Below are 15,648 nucleotides of genomic sequence, written 5' to 3'. Positions count from 1 at the left end.
GTGTCGAGTTGCCAGCCCGGCGCCCAACCTTCCACAGAAGGCACACACATGCATACACTCACACCTAGGGCCAATTTAGAGTGTCCAATTCACCTAGAGTGTATATATTTAATTATCTTCATTTTATTATTTAATATGCATTTTCGCATAAGCAAATGTATAGCATACAAATGATTTATTTAAAATCTTACTCACGAATGACTAAAAATAGCTTATCAAAAAGAGAGAGCCAACCTACTGCAGCACAGGTGTACAACCACTCTTATACATCACACACATCTCTGAGCAACTCAGAAAATTGTGAATTCACCTACCGCATGTCCTTGTGATACAAAAGGAAACCAAAGCACGCAGCAAAAACATATATGGCACAATAAGGACATGGTAGATATTACATAGAAGACATTTGTCTAAGAACCAAACTGATAGGTGTAAAAGTATGAACAGTAGTGCTCTTGTCAACTTGAGTGCAATATGGATGTTATAAAAATAAGGTATGCCATGATAAAAAAAATCAAAATACAAAATAAACATCCTAAATCCAAGGAAATGACAAGGCATCAACCATCCATTGTTGAAAATGTTGGAGAAAGGAACAAAAGACTGGAATCTGCGTTCTCCTTTGATGAAAGCATCTCTAATCCACGTGCTAAGCCCAATGTTCTGTCATATTTTTAAATACTAAACTATCTTTTACCATTCTCAAGCAAAAGACTTGCTTAAGTATCTGCAAGACAGCCTGCCTAAATAATTATGCTGTGGTTTGGGGACTAAACTCAAACATTCTATATTTCTCTAAGCAGCAGAGAAGCCCAATTCCTTACTTGATTGTTAATGTCCAACAAATGTCTTTAGGACTCAATAATATACTAACTTCTGTGATGCCTTTAAAGGTTATGACTAATGTTCTCTGTTATTTCATATATAGCTGAAGAGAATACTACTTTGGAGATCATGTCTTACAAAGTAAGATATAAGGTGAACTCCAGATGCAAGCTCCAAAGCAACCACTGTCATTATCTAGAACTGCATGCATGAAAAACATACTCAATAGTCAATTCCTGAGAAATCTAGGATTACTTGTTGTAGTGTGCTTGTAGCTGTGGTCTGCAATGTTTTCAGCAGTGAACTTTACCTCATGTCATGTCCGACATGGAAAGCATTGGAAAGAAAAAGGCATGAATGCATACTGAAGGTCTGGCATGAAAACAGTTGTCTTTCTCTCTACCACTGGGAAGAACTACTCCAAGTCAGCAGAACACTGTTGCATACAACTCTTTCCTCTGTGATGGGGTTGTGTGGGACTTGTGAAGAGTCACCGTGAATTTTCAATTCTAAAAAAAAAGTTAAGTAACTGTATCTAGAAGATATGCCAGTTTTCTTTAGGCACTCTTGGGTGTCTGACCATTTCTGAAGCAACTTGGTCAGCCCTTTTGTCATATTCCTTACATTTACTCGTCTCCCCAGCCTCAAACAGATTTAGCTTATCTTCTGTAAATTCCCTAAGTTCATTTGTAAAAGGAAGCTTTACATCTGCTAACTCTAAGAGGTTAGTTTGTTTAAAATTAAAACAATCAGGGTACATCTCAAAAACAGAACACCTACATAAAGTATGAAATTCTTTGGAGGCCATTTGCCTTCTACAAGCACACTTGAACACATATTTCTATGAGGAAGTCATTACAAAACTCACTTACCTGCCATTTTAATCTTAATATCCATTTTCTTCAATTATGAGAAAAGTAAATATTTACTTACACTTACTGAAAGGCATTTCTGTCTAAAATGACCAACAAACTTTTTTGAAACAGAAAATGAAAACAACACACAGACAATTTCTGAGGGAGCAAGAAAGTAATATAGAATGAGGTAATGCTGTTTTTATACATGGCAAACCCCTGATTGACGCCAGATGCAAGACCAGTAGTATCACCACTTGGGAACCTTCCAAGAGCTTGAGAAACTTGCTGGATAGAGATCCTCTTTGGTAAGTAGAAGCTTAAACGTTAGGAATATTGCTACAAAAGTGTACCCTGAAGAAAGATATAACAATTCTTATTCAGTTGTCCAGTTAGCAGTATAGGACACTTGAACATGGAATGTCATATTCAAACCATTTCTGGACCAAATGGTTTAAGGTTGACATGACTCCTGTGTTTGCTAATTGTTACGTATTGCAACAAAAAGATGGGGACAAGCTTATATCATATGTAATGTTTACCTGATTACTTTATTGTATTCGGTCAATATACTTCATCTGTGCGACAAGATAAAAATTGTGACAGAATGAGACCAAGATCTGGATTCATGATGGCTTTCTTTACAAATTAGAGTCAGAGATTTGTCTCTTATGATTAGCATTTACACTGGATGGCAATGAACTGCTAATTAAAATCCTAAGGAAAGAGAAGTCTGTAAAATGTTCTGCAGCTCTACCAGACCTACTAGCAAAGTGTGTAGTTTTTCAAACAGAGCTCTACAAGGAAAAAAGTTAACTCTTTGACAGACAGCTGCCTCTGTAAATACAGACACATTTCTATTCACTTTCAACTTCTTTCACCAAAGATTATCTGCTCTAATCTCATCTTTAATTAAACAACTTGGTAAATCCTGTACATGCATTTCTCTATCTTGGTTAAACTACTAGTAGTAGTCTTCTATTCCAACCCTTTTGGCAACTGGTTCAGAGCCAAGCTAATAAATGGCTAAAAAAAAAGTCTCACCCACACATGGAACTTCACTAGCTGCCATTAAGACTGACGGTCAAGTTCTAGAAGTTCCATTACAAATAAATTCACAGAAGTAGGGATGCAACCATTTATGTATACAACTTGCTAGTTATTCTCTGTCAGAAACACTCAAATGATAATAAAATACAGCTTCTAAAGTGCTCATCTCGCAGCTCAGGTGACTCCATCCTTTTACCCTATCCCAAGAGTGTACTACTACTCTAAAAGCTACCTTCTGAAAAGAATACATCCTTTGTTGAAGCCTTCCTAAAATGAGAAAGTTCTACTTGTTCAGTCACATGCTCACAGACTATGATATTAACATTTTAAGTTTGATACAGCAGCTTTGTTAGCCACTACATTAAGTACATATCCAAAATATTGTTTCTGTGCAGCATAATATTTACTCACGTCTGACAATTCATGTACTTTTCACCATACTTCAGCAATCAGTATTACTCCAGAAATAGTGTTCAAGGACACATGTATTACTCAGTGCTTCCCCAATCTCTGTATTAATGTTCACTTGTAAATAAAACAGTAATATCCTCACTTGTTAAGGCAAACCTTGACAACTTGATGGGTGCCAGTCATCTTTATTTTGTACCTAACTTGTTTTGCTCACGTGTGTATTGGCCATGTGGCTACTGTCCAAGAAAAGACTGTATCTTGTAAATTCTACAGTCCTATGGATTGTAATCTTTTCAGAAATACTCTGGATAACTGTTTTTATAACAGTGCTTACAGCTCTCAGAGAAATATACTATACAAACATCCATTCATCTACCCAATTATCCAGTCATCCACTAAAAATGACATGGTTCAAGAAAACTTGCATAAGACCCAGAAACTACCATGGAAGCAGTGGGACAACAATAAAGGAATAGATATAGGACAGGTATTGATGATAACTTCTCCTGTGTTTTGGCTTCACTATTAATTGCACTTGGGTGACTACAAATATAAGGTATTCTGTTATTGTTTGGTGATAGCAGAAGTCCCTCACAACCCAGCAGGTGATATTAAGAGACAAATACCAAAGAGAGGTTAATAAATTATGTTTCTGACATTATCCCCTTCCTGGCTTAAACAGGAGGGGTTTGTTATTAAGGCTACCCCAAAGCACTGTAAATACCAGGACAAGGGTGTCAACTAGGAAAGGTGAAATTACAATATTTGTCTCAAAGACTGACATTTCCATCAACCCAAAGGCTAATTCAATAGTGGTTCAGGATATGTCACTTGGAATCTTATCTCCAGGAATACACACACACACACACACACACACACACACACACACACACACACACACACACACACACACACACACACACACACACACACACACACACACACACACACACACACACACACACACACCACACACACATTTTGTAGAAGAGTTTAAGACCAACATGACACTACAATTATACTCGTCATGTAGAAACTCTCTCTATGAATAAAAACATTACCTTAAGAAGGACTGTGCTTTCTAAGGGGTTTTGGCATTATTTTAAGAGCTACAGACAGATAAATAATCTATGCTGAAACAAGCAGTGGGAAAATTTTCCTCTTCTTCAAAGGATGAGGAAGGGGATAATGCCAGAGTGTCCAGTACAGGTTGTGGAGGACACGGAGTGAATGAAGATGAATGTAAGGTACAGGAAGAAGTATCCAAAAAGGATGAGAGAGTTCCCATACCATAGGGGATGAGGGAGTCAAAATAACAAATGGACTGACTGACAGCTGCATCAGCAACCTCCACAAAGAACTCTGAGGGCAGGTTGTGGAGGACACGGAGTGAATGAAGATGAATGTAAGGTACAGGAAGAAGTCTCCAAAAAGGATGAGAGAGTTCCCATAACATAGAGGATGAGGGAGTCAAAATAACAAATGGGCTGACTGACAGCTGCATCAGCAACCTCCACAAAGAACTCTGAGGTCATGCTTATAGTTATACTTGTGGCCTATCTCCAGGTTACAAAACCTTGCCCAGGCAAGTGAGAAGTTTGGTGTTGAACCTCTTCTATGCAATGGTCTCCCGATGCCTTCCAGTTTTACAACATCCAAGGAACACTTACAGCACTTTTATTGGGGGCACAACAGGCGGAGTTGCAAGTTAAGGTGAATGAAAAATAGCACCACCAGAAGGCATTATACAGCAAATATAGTTATTATAGCAATAACCCACGCCTGGGTGTGGGTAATGCGGGATTTACCCACGGTTGGCGTGGTTTGGTCCCGAGGGCGAAGCCCGAGGGACCAAACAAAGACAACCATGGGTAAATCCCCATTACCCACACCCAGAAGTGGGTTATTGCTATTATACTATGACATTATTTAAGAAAAGAAATAATTACTTTTCTTAAATAATGGCATTGTATAATGCCTCTTTGCTGCCCTTCCGCAGCTGTCTGGTATCCGCGGCAGTACATCAGAGCTGTGGCCAAAAGCAACGGAGAAAGCAAGATCTCCATTGCTTTTTACTGTTTTGCTATGTTAAATGAGTTTAACATAGTGAGACAGCTTTAAAATAAGCAACGGAGATCTCTGTTGCTTATTTTAAAGCTGTCTCACTATGTTAAACCCATTTAACATAGCGAGACAGGTTTAAAAATAAAGCAACGGAGAAAGCAAGATCTCCGTTGCTTTTTACACACTGTGTCGCTATGTTAAAGCAATTTAACATAGCGAGACAGCTTTAAAAAAAGCAACGGAGATCTCTGTTGCTTTTTTTAAACCTGTGTCGCTATGTTAAACTCTTTTAACATAGCGAGACAGTGTTTTAAAAGAGACTTATACTATTGGAAAAAGTCCGGGTGACCGGACCTTTTTCCATTAGTATAAGTCGATTTACAACGTGCACGCTGGCCAATCAGCGTGCACGTTTTGGAATATTAATGGGGGGTCATGGTATAATAGCCAAGTATCATAAAGATATTAAACTTTGTATAAGGAATGCACTTTCATTGTTTTACGACTGCAAGGCTAGTAACATACTTCTTTAAACTTTTATTTTCAGAAATAAGGCACGAGGCAGAATATCAACAAAGAAATCTATGCAGAACTTCAAACAAACTGAAAACTTTTTTGCAATGGTGCAATAATTTCCATTCGATAGTGATATGGATGGATATAAATTTCTTCTCCCCTTATTTCATAATTTTAGAAGACTGTGTATCATAGAATAATAAAAAGCAGGGCAAATACTGTACCTCAAAACAAAGTAATAAACTATTTCATGACAAGTGAGTAAGCACCAAGTGTAACAGGAACATACTCTTATTTAACATGTAAAATTATTCAAGTAGGATTCAGCACAGGAAAGGACATAAATGGTCTCTTAATTGGCAAGGTTTCTGGGGCAGCATGCACCTCCTATAAAAGGGGTGTAAGGCCAAGGTCAAACAGACATACAACAAACTCCAGTGTGCCTTGTTATATAATATCTTCATTTTAGGAAAAAATAAATGCAATATTAACTTTTGTTTTAGAATGTTGAAATCTGATAGTTCACATGTGTAACGGCATAAGGGTACGGTCACTAAATCTGTAATCGAAAAGAAAAGAGAAAAGCAGGGGTGCCCACAACACTGACCCTTTCACGTGTAAAAGTCTAATTTGGAAATCATGACTGGTTTAAAAAATAGCTTTAAATATTCTGACTGTCTCTTGCATAAAACTGCCAGAGACAAATAGCACTGAAGGACAATTCAGAATTTATCAATGCGTGTCTGGCAGGAAAGCTAACCAAGATGGCAAATAACATTTCATTATCAGATTCACGAATGGATTTAATAAGGCAAATTCATATTAAGAGTTTCTGAAGATGAATGCACACAGAAACAGTAGACACCATTAATCAGACAGCAGGGACAAAAGAACAATGTCCCACATATGGGCTATAGTCAAACACTGCTAAGTCTGAAAGACTGAAATACAGCTTTGTCAGACTGGGATTAGGGCAAAGAATTAAAACGAAACCAATGTAAATAACATTTTGGCTTTCATGTTTGATGCAATGATCTACTCTCATAAAAGTACACAGGAGGGCTTCTTTTTCTCAGGTGTGGGATTGAGATATGCCCGCACTGCTTCTATGAAAACATCCTTAATTCCATCTTGGTTAAGAGCAGAACATTCCATGTACCTGACTGCATGAATCAGCTTTGCAAGGGCTGACCCTTGCTGATTGGAAATGGGTGCCTGGTTCTGCTCTTTCAGCTTCTTTATAGTTTCAGGGTCATTTCTCAGGTCTTTCTTTGTTCCCACTAACATGATTGGCACATTGGGACAATGGTGGGTCACCTCTGGGTACCATTTGTGCTTCACATTCTCGTATGAAGGCGGACTGGCTATTGAAAAGCAAATTATGAAGATATTGGTTTGGGGGTAAGATAATGTCCTTAGTCTGTCATATTCTTCTTGGCCAGCTGTGTCCCAGAGGTTAAGACTAACAGTCCTCCCATCCACAGTGGTCTGGGCACTGTAGTTGTCAAACACAGTGGGAATGTATTCCTTTGGAAAGGCATTAGTTGTGTAGCAAATCAAGAGGCAGGTCTTCCCCACAGCACCATCTCCAACAACCACGCACTTGATACTCTGCATGCCTGTTGACTCGCCTTGATTTTCTGGTTCACTTCAAAAGTCTGCAAAAAGAAAAAGAAAAACAAAGTTAGCTAATACTTCACAGCTTATTTCCTCCTCTCAGTGTTAAAAGAGTACACTACTGGATTTAAAAATGTTCATGAGAAGCACAAACTATTCCATTATTATGTAGCCACAAAGGTACTGCACAATTTGTCAAAGTTTTTTTTTCATTTTCTGTAAATTGTTATTCACTCAAGGGGACACATTTCAAGCACAGTCCATTCCAATACAACTCTGTGGAATACTTTATCAATGGATTAGAATACAAACTACAAAAAGCAGTGAACAGTTGAAGTAAAAAAACAGCACTCTGGCATAGAGGTATAAAGCCCTAAGTATGGCCCAGGTGCCCTGGATTTGAATAATGGGTCAAGTACCTGAGGTGTTAGCAGGGAAAGATGGGTATGCTTATCCTGGGGGAGGAGGGCATGCACCTCATGAAGATCCTTGGTGGAAGCTGGAGACTTGGGGGTGGTCCTAAGGGGGGAAAACAGACAGGGGGCATTGGCTGAGAAGCCCCCAAGTTGGGAAGACGAGCCAACATGTCTCTGTTAAACATCTCTCCCCAGACATTAAACAAATGTGTTCCATGTAAGAGAAAACGGTTAGAGCATAACAACACACTCCCTGTTAACAATATGATGCTGCACCCACATCTCTGATCGCCTCATCAGTCCCGGATGTGGGCCTGGTAGAAAAACCTGGGAAGCTAAGGTGGCTAAGGCTAAATGTCTGGAAGACCTGCTGAACAAAGAGTGGAACTAGTGGCAGCCAATGGTTGGCTGCAGGGAACAAAAAAGAAAGCAAAAAACAGTTAAAATGGATACATCTTTAATCATTTTATAAACAGTACAAAACGTGGTGCAAAGGCTGTGCATCTCAACAGTATTAATGGGGTCCTGTACTTCATAATGTTCCATTTCTCTCAGTGATGCATCAGATCACAGATTAGTCCTTACTATACTACTGGTTTTCTCTGAGATAAAAAAAAAAATAAAAAAAATAACAAAATCTGTCTGAAAAATGTCTACAGTCTGATGAAGCTTTGCATAGAGAGCAACAACTTTGTCTATTCTACAATGTTTTAATATCTTTTATAGTAAAGCAAGTCTTTTTTCATTCTGAGTTATTCACTGGAGTCAATGCAGCCACAATCTCAACAAGGAATACATTTAAAGGTACTTGCGTATTATCGCAACCAGATTTTGCGACATGATATGCTTTCTCGTCTTTTACTAAAACAACAAATAAGTGTAATCAGGAAGGGTAAACTGTTAAAAAGTTTGCTAGGATATTGGTGGTGGGCTTGTAAAACGATTAAGGGCTAAAATTTTAGGATTTGTGGGTAGCTTGCTGTCAAGCTCAAGTGTTGAATTCAGCAATCGCAGTGGTTGCATGTATACGTATGCTGGCCTGAAAGGAGTGTGAGAGTTGGCGTACGATGTTATACACATGCGTAGTTCAAACGGATTAGCTGCTTTCATATTGTGGAACGGATTACTTTTAGTACTGTTCTTGTGTGGAAAAGATTGTTTTTCAGCTTTACCCTGTTCTGTTTGGATGTATTGGTGAAAAGAAGAAACGGGACACATGCAATTTATGTTAGGTAAACTCTTTATTTCTTATAGCTTTACAAACAGTTCTGAAGAAACTTTAGAATAGAAGCTTGTCAGAAAAATAGGAAAGGGTTTACAAACGTTTGTAAGAAGTAGTACTGCTTTGCTTTTATGTTGTGATGCTTCTGTTCTCAGAGCAAAGGCTGATTGAATGTCATTGATTTTCCTATGTTACGGCTCAACAGATGTGGATTGCTAAGAAAGGCTTTGACAACATTTGTAAGAAGTAGACAGTACTGCTTTGCTTTTATGCTGTGATGCTTCTGTTCTCATGGTAAAGGCTGACTGAATGTCATTGATTTTCCTGTGTGTTAAGGCTCAACAGATGTGGATTGCTAAGCCCCTGTTGCAATGTTTTTCAGTATGTGTAGAAAGCTCAGAAGATATAGATTGCTCAGTCGCTGTTGTACTGTTTTTCTATGTAGGAAGCTCAGATGATGTGGATTGCTTAATGCATTTGAATTAGAATGGGACTTGCTTAACTGATATGAGATGCTGGCGGTAAAGGGGAAACCTTTTTTCAAACCTTACTTTTTCAGCCGTTTCACTAATAAATCTTCCTAAAAACACAAAACATTAAAGAAAACATGCTTCTGAGCTTTTTAATGCTTTCTTGGTGCTACTTGACACAACGAGAAGCAACTAGCATTAGCACGAAAATCTGGTTGCAATAATATGTAAGTACCCATTTAAAATTCCGAAGGACAAAAAGCAGCCACTATCTCAACAAGGAATACATTTAAAATCCCAAAGGACAAAAATACAGATACTGAATACATCGACCACAGAAGGTCGAAAGACAAAATTCCGAATTACTTAAAAAAACAAGTGCTGTACAGGCGGCAAGCCCCCCTGCACCACTCACACCCTCTGCTACTTATATATATATATCCACTCTGACATCACAACACAGTCAAGAAAGGGCAAAAACCCTGCCCATGCTGTGCCATAACCTCACACAACAAGCTGCCGACTTTTTAGTATGTCTAAAAAGGCAATAGTAAATGCATTCTGTGTTATGCCTTTGAATCTTCTGTGGTCGATGTTTTCAATATCAATGTTTTTGTCTTTTGCAACTTTAAATGTAACCACTCAGCAATGTGGTCAAGGTTAAGCATTCAGATACGACTTAAAATATGACAACTTCTACTACAAAACTAATGCATACAGTGCAAATGAAACTCCTAGTGATCCTGACTTTGGAAAAAATATATACAGGACCACATTTGTAGGAACAAGACAGCTGTACAAAGGAATTTCTTTCCCTACAACATCAAAAGCAAAAATAAACTCCTTTAAAAACAGGGCTATTCACAGTGATAAGAGAGCATCTCAAGCAAAAGCATAACACCATTTATGCCTACCTCTAATTCATCTATCAGTCACCTATCAGTCACCTATCTGCTTCTAAGTAATCCTGTTTGCTGTTTTTATATGTAGCCTAAACTGTTTGAGTTCTTGTAAACTTGCCAGTAGTGTATTTGCATTGATGGTATCCCTACATTTTTACCTGCAACTGTCTAGGCTGACAAACTGAAGTTTTCTTTCCTGGTATGGGCCCAACAGGACTAATCATGTTAAAGTTTAAATAAATCAAATTAATCAAAACTGATATAATTTGAATGCATACACACATATACACATACATACATCACAGAATGCAAGCTGTAAAATTAAAATGTAAAAATAAATGGCCCCAGGACATTTAAAATCTGCATATGAATTGATTTGGTTCAAATAGTTTTATATAGAGTACATTTTTATTGTTCCTTGGAATTCTAAATAAAAGAGCAAACGGCACACAGCCAATCCAACTGGAAAATAACAAGAAAAACCTAGCCAAACTAGAGTTTTCAACTGTGTGATTCCTTGAAACCTCTTGTAAAAGAGGATTATGGGACATATGCAAATAACCCTTTAAGGTTACCAGGTGTTTCAACTATATGGTGGTTCTGAATGGCTATGACATTTCTTTTTAAGTCAATTAATGGACAATTCAGGTCAATTGCCTGTGTGTCCTGTTTACTCTTTTATTTATTTGTTACATGGGATAATTTGCAGAGATCTTAATGGTTAGGGACAACAGCTGGGTACAACAACCCTGTGTTTCTAAAGGATAGCTAAACAGTCCACTTCTGCTGTGCTGATGATGTCATAAGACTGCATGTCCATATCTAGTGGAGTATGGCTTTATTGGCCTGAATTTGTCCATCTCCCTTCACCAGCATGTAGTTAACAGCATAGAGGGATAGGGTCTTGAGGCAGTCTGGACAGGACATGTTACTTACATCCTGTATTCATTTAGTGAGGACATTCCAATTACTGGATGTACCTATTCAGGTGCATTCCAAAGGGGACACTCTATTCAACGATAGGTCTGACGAATGCCAAATACAGTGGACCAATGATGTCCTTGCACCTAGATGTCATACATTTGTTTATAAGTTGGACAACATAGAATGATTTTCTCACTACTGTGGATATGTGATGGTCAAAGGCTAGATTACTTTCTGTACATGTCCTTAAGTCCCTGACAATTGAGCCAACACTTAGGGGTGTATTGTCAATATGATAATTACCAGGGGTGGATGTCTTCCCAGAGGATACTGTTATGCATTTCTTGGAATTTAGTTTTAGTCCATGGCTTTGACATCAGTTATTTGCCAATGTCAGCCCTTCTCAGAGAACATTTGTGTTGGTGAGGGATTCTATGACTGCTCCTAATGTGCAATCCTTTGCAAATTTAGTCAGCCAGAGGCCACTTACACTGGCCTTGATTTCAGAGAAATAAAGGCCAAAAAGGAGCAGTCCCAGGACAGATTCCTGAAGAAGTCCGCTTCTGACTGGCCTCTTTGTAGAGGTGGAATCCCTAATTCGAACTTCCCAGGTCCTGTCTGTGAGCCACCTGGCTATCCACCGGATGATGTAAGGGTTTATACCTTAACCTCTTGCGTTTGTCAACAATGCCCAAGTGAGGGATTGTGTCAAATGCTTTGGCTAGGTTAAGGCAGGCAGTGTGAACCATTCTGCTCTCATTCTTTGCTTTGGTGACCTTCTGAAAGAAGTCCACCAGGTTAAGTAGGCATGTCCTGCGAAAACCAAACTGGGTTGGGTCCAGTTTCTGGAGGTTTCCTATTTCATTACTGATCATTTCCATGATCATTTTTTTCATGGCTTTGCATATAAGACTAATGAGACTTATGGGGTCTGTAGTTGGCCCACCTTTGTGTAGAGGAATTACCATTGCTGTTTTCCATTCATGAGGCACAATGCCTGTTTGGAGGCTACAGTTACATGCAATTCCAGATGGCTTGATAGGTCATATTTCATGCTATTTTGAAGGCGTCCTGGGAAACTGTTGGAACTCTGTGATGCAGTGTTCCTGGCCTTAGCATTAAGGACCTGTTTCCTAGTGATTATAGTGGGAGTTATATTTGATGGTATTTCCTGAGAGAAGGTTGAGGGGAAGAAAGTGGTAAAGTTGGAGTTGAATTTGTCGGCCAGTAGGCTTGCTTCATCTTCTGACTCAGTACAGGTGGATCCACCTGTATTGAGCTCTTCACACAACTGTGTACTGTCTTTGAGGTTGAGGACATAGTTAAAGACAGCCTTGTGGTTGTCCTTGGATAGGGAGGGCAAATTTACCTCAAATTCTACTTTGGTAGACTTTATTTGTCTTCTGAGTTACCTGTTAAGTTTGATAAGAGTGCATTTATCCTGCTGGGTGATATACCTCCTAATTGTTGCCATGATTTTCTCCTTTCTGTTGTACAGCCAACTGATGTGATTCCACCATGGTGGCTTGCCTTTTGAGTTAGTTCTATACTTCTTCCTTTGGATATAGCTACTTCTATGCAGCTATTAACATGCTTGCATAGGGTTTCTGTGAAAAGCTCTGTGTAGGCAGCAGTGTTCTCAGGGATTATGGGGGCTTGAATTTTTGCCAATTATCGATTAATAGTATGAAGTTAGCCTTAGGAGTATTTCCTGGATATTCCAGAATTAGTTAAAGCGTTCCAGGTTTTACTTTTACTTCAAAGGTGACCATTTTGTGGTCTGACTTTACCAGAGAAGACAATACACTAGGGGCTATGCATCACTCTCCTATATAAGTGAGGACCAGATCCAATATGCTTGCACCCCTGATCGGTGTAATGACAGTCTCATCCAGGGAGCTTGTATTTACAAAATCCAGGAATCTGTGCCTGAACGTTTAGTGTCCTGTATGATTCCCATTTAATAGCAGGGTAGTTAAAGTCATCCATGAATATGGTATTGGGTTGGATGGAGCTTGTTTCCAACAAGTTTAAATACATGTTATGGGTTTCCTGGGTGATATAGGGGGACCTACAGCTTGCAAGGAAGTGGTATAAGATTTTGCCCATGGTGATTTAAAGGTGAAGCTCAAGTGCATTTTCCTAGTTGACAAGCCTTGAGGAATATTTATGTTTCATGTAAACTGAGAACCTTCACCTTTAGTCCCTGTCTGTGGAGTAGCTGATCGAAATGTGTGGAAAGTATTATAACCTTGCACTGCCGGTGTGCTCTCTGTGGCTTTAAACCATGTCTCAGTGACCACAGACATCAGCATTCTCTAGGGTGAGGAATGCTTGCAGGGAGTGGAATTTTTTTAGACTCTCAGCATTGAGCAGTAACACCTTTAGATTTTCTTGGTTTTGGGTTTGTTATGTAGGAAATACTTTCAGTTTGGCATTGTCTAAAACAGCAATGGGAGAGGACAATGTTTTAGCCAACCCAAGAATGTGCAGAATGTGGTGAATCCTGGCCCCTGATAAGCTGATGACTGTGACTTTCTCCTTACTCAGCCTGATGAGAGGAACATCAATGTGTCTCACAATGGAGTCTCCAATGACCAGAATGTTGGATCATGTGGTGGCTTGCCTTATGGGCTTAGATGTACTGTAGATACTCCATGAGATGTGGCTTTGTGTGTTGATGTGGGTGTTTTGAAGCAGTGCATTTGGGGCTGCTGAGGATATTTGTTAGTGTACTTCATCTAGGAGGTCTTTGGGGTTTAGGAAGGTTACATTTAAGTGCCTCAGCATATGTGGGTTTATGTATCTACTCTGAACTGTGTGATGGGTGCAGTGCATGTACTACAGGCAACCTGATGGATATAAGGAGTGCTTTTATGTAAGAGCTTTGCCTCCAGTGACATTGTGTAAATACATCTCTCACATACCATATTAGTTTGTCTAAGAATTAAATGGTTGTCAGTAAACATGAGGCAATTTCTATATTGCCTCAGGATGACTGTATCCATCCAGTTGGTAGATGGTGGGAAAGTTCATATTCATGGCAGAACTCCCTTTTGTATTGATTAGACAGCTGGAGAGACAGAATGTAAGTAATGTCAAGAGTATCTGGTTTGCAACTCTGGGGGCAATCCTTGTCATTGCAAACTAGTTGCCCTGTGTGCAGCTAGGTATTGGTGAAATTTCAAGGGTGTTTTACAGGAAAAATGTCAACTCAAGGTGCCCGTGTCTATACAGGACATTGCCAAATACTTGAGGGGAAACTGATAAGTAGATCCTGATGATTTATGCATGAAGTATTTAGGGAGATATTCTGAAGTTAGGTTAGACAACAGCAAATCAAGCAGTACTTACTGAAAAGAAAGAATTCACTGTGTCAAGAGTGAAGAAAAGAGGGGATTCACCTTAATGGCTACTGCCTGACTACTACTACTGCTGGTCTCACCAGAGCTTCACACTGCTGGGGCACAAAGCTGCTTTGCTTCTTCTCTCAACAGAAGCAAAACAGTAGCACTAATCCCAAGATGAGAAACAGGCTACAGGCTCTTTGGTGATCAACACTCTTTAATTAGATGGTGCATGGGTCTGTAGGCTTGTTGCAGACTTTTTGTGGTATATGCCTTGAATAGCAACCAGATCAATCAGGAGATACAACACAACACACTCACTGCTCAAATAGAAACAGTCCGGAATCAATGCACTCTGCTCCTTCTCTCACCATGAGCAAAATATAAGCACAAATTTCAAGTTGGCACCTATGAAGCAGTTATTAGGCTTTCTGATGATCAGCACTTTCCAGGAAATAATGTCCCTGTGCTGCTCCTCTTGTCAGAAGCAAAACAGAAGCGCCAATCTCAAGATGACTGTGAGAGGCAGAATGTGGGCTCTCCAATAATTGGTGGTCTTGCAGTATATGCTGCAAACTTTAACTATAAGATGCAAAAAAATGGGTTAATATCCTAAAAATTGCAGTATGCAGTTAACCATGAAAGAGGGGGCAACTTAAGCTTTAGCTATTTATGTGGTAATTTTAAAAGAGCCGGATAGACTGGAAGGGTGTGGGCACTTTGTATTCTGGCTCTATGGAATATAGTGGGATGGCCAATAAATTTAAATAGCTGTAGGGGAGAGATAACAGTCTCTTTAGGCACAAAACACTACTTAATAAACCTGTTTCTTACGATTATCTAGTGCAGAATAGAAGGTGTTTTCTTGCATCCAGTTGCTATTGTAACAGAAAACTTTTAGTAAAAAAACAATTGTCAGAGAATACCTCATTACATTGACCTGAATGCTCTCCTCTAGTTCAGCATTCTGACAGGATGTGTAGCTTCCTAACCATTTGGGGTGCTAACTCTCCCAAAGACTGAAGCACGT

The 15,648-nt window shown here is 39.1% G+C and overlaps 1 protein-coding gene across 4 annotated transcripts in view; it reads right to left on the bottom strand.

Moving 5' to 3' along the window:
* Positions 1 to 5,726: 5,726 nt before the first annotated feature.
* Positions 5,727 to 15,648, bottom strand: part of RHOG (ras homolog family member G) — a 441,865-nt gene continuing 431,943 nt past the window's right edge. For all 4 annotated transcript variants that reach the window (XM_044073047.1, XM_044073044.1, XM_044073046.1 and 1 more), the window contains one exon: positions 5,727 to 7,378. In XM_044073047.1, coding sequence (XP_043928982.1) covers positions 6,762 to 7,337 — 576 coding nt within the window. In that variant the 5' untranslated portion in view covers positions 7,338 to 7,378 and the 3' untranslated portion in view covers positions 5,727 to 6,761. The remainder of the gene's footprint in view (positions 7,379 to 15,648) is intronic.

Source organism: Protopterus annectens, chromosome 5.part1 (assembly GCF_019279795.1).
Source record: "Protopterus annectens isolate FY-2018-M chromosome 5.part1, PAN1.0, whole genome shotgun sequence".
NCBI classification, from domain to species: Eukaryota; Metazoa; Chordata; order Ceratodontiformes; family Protopteridae; genus Protopterus; species Protopterus annectens.
Note: the sequence above shows the minus strand (reverse complement) of the source record. Positions and strands in the feature narration are given on the sequence as shown.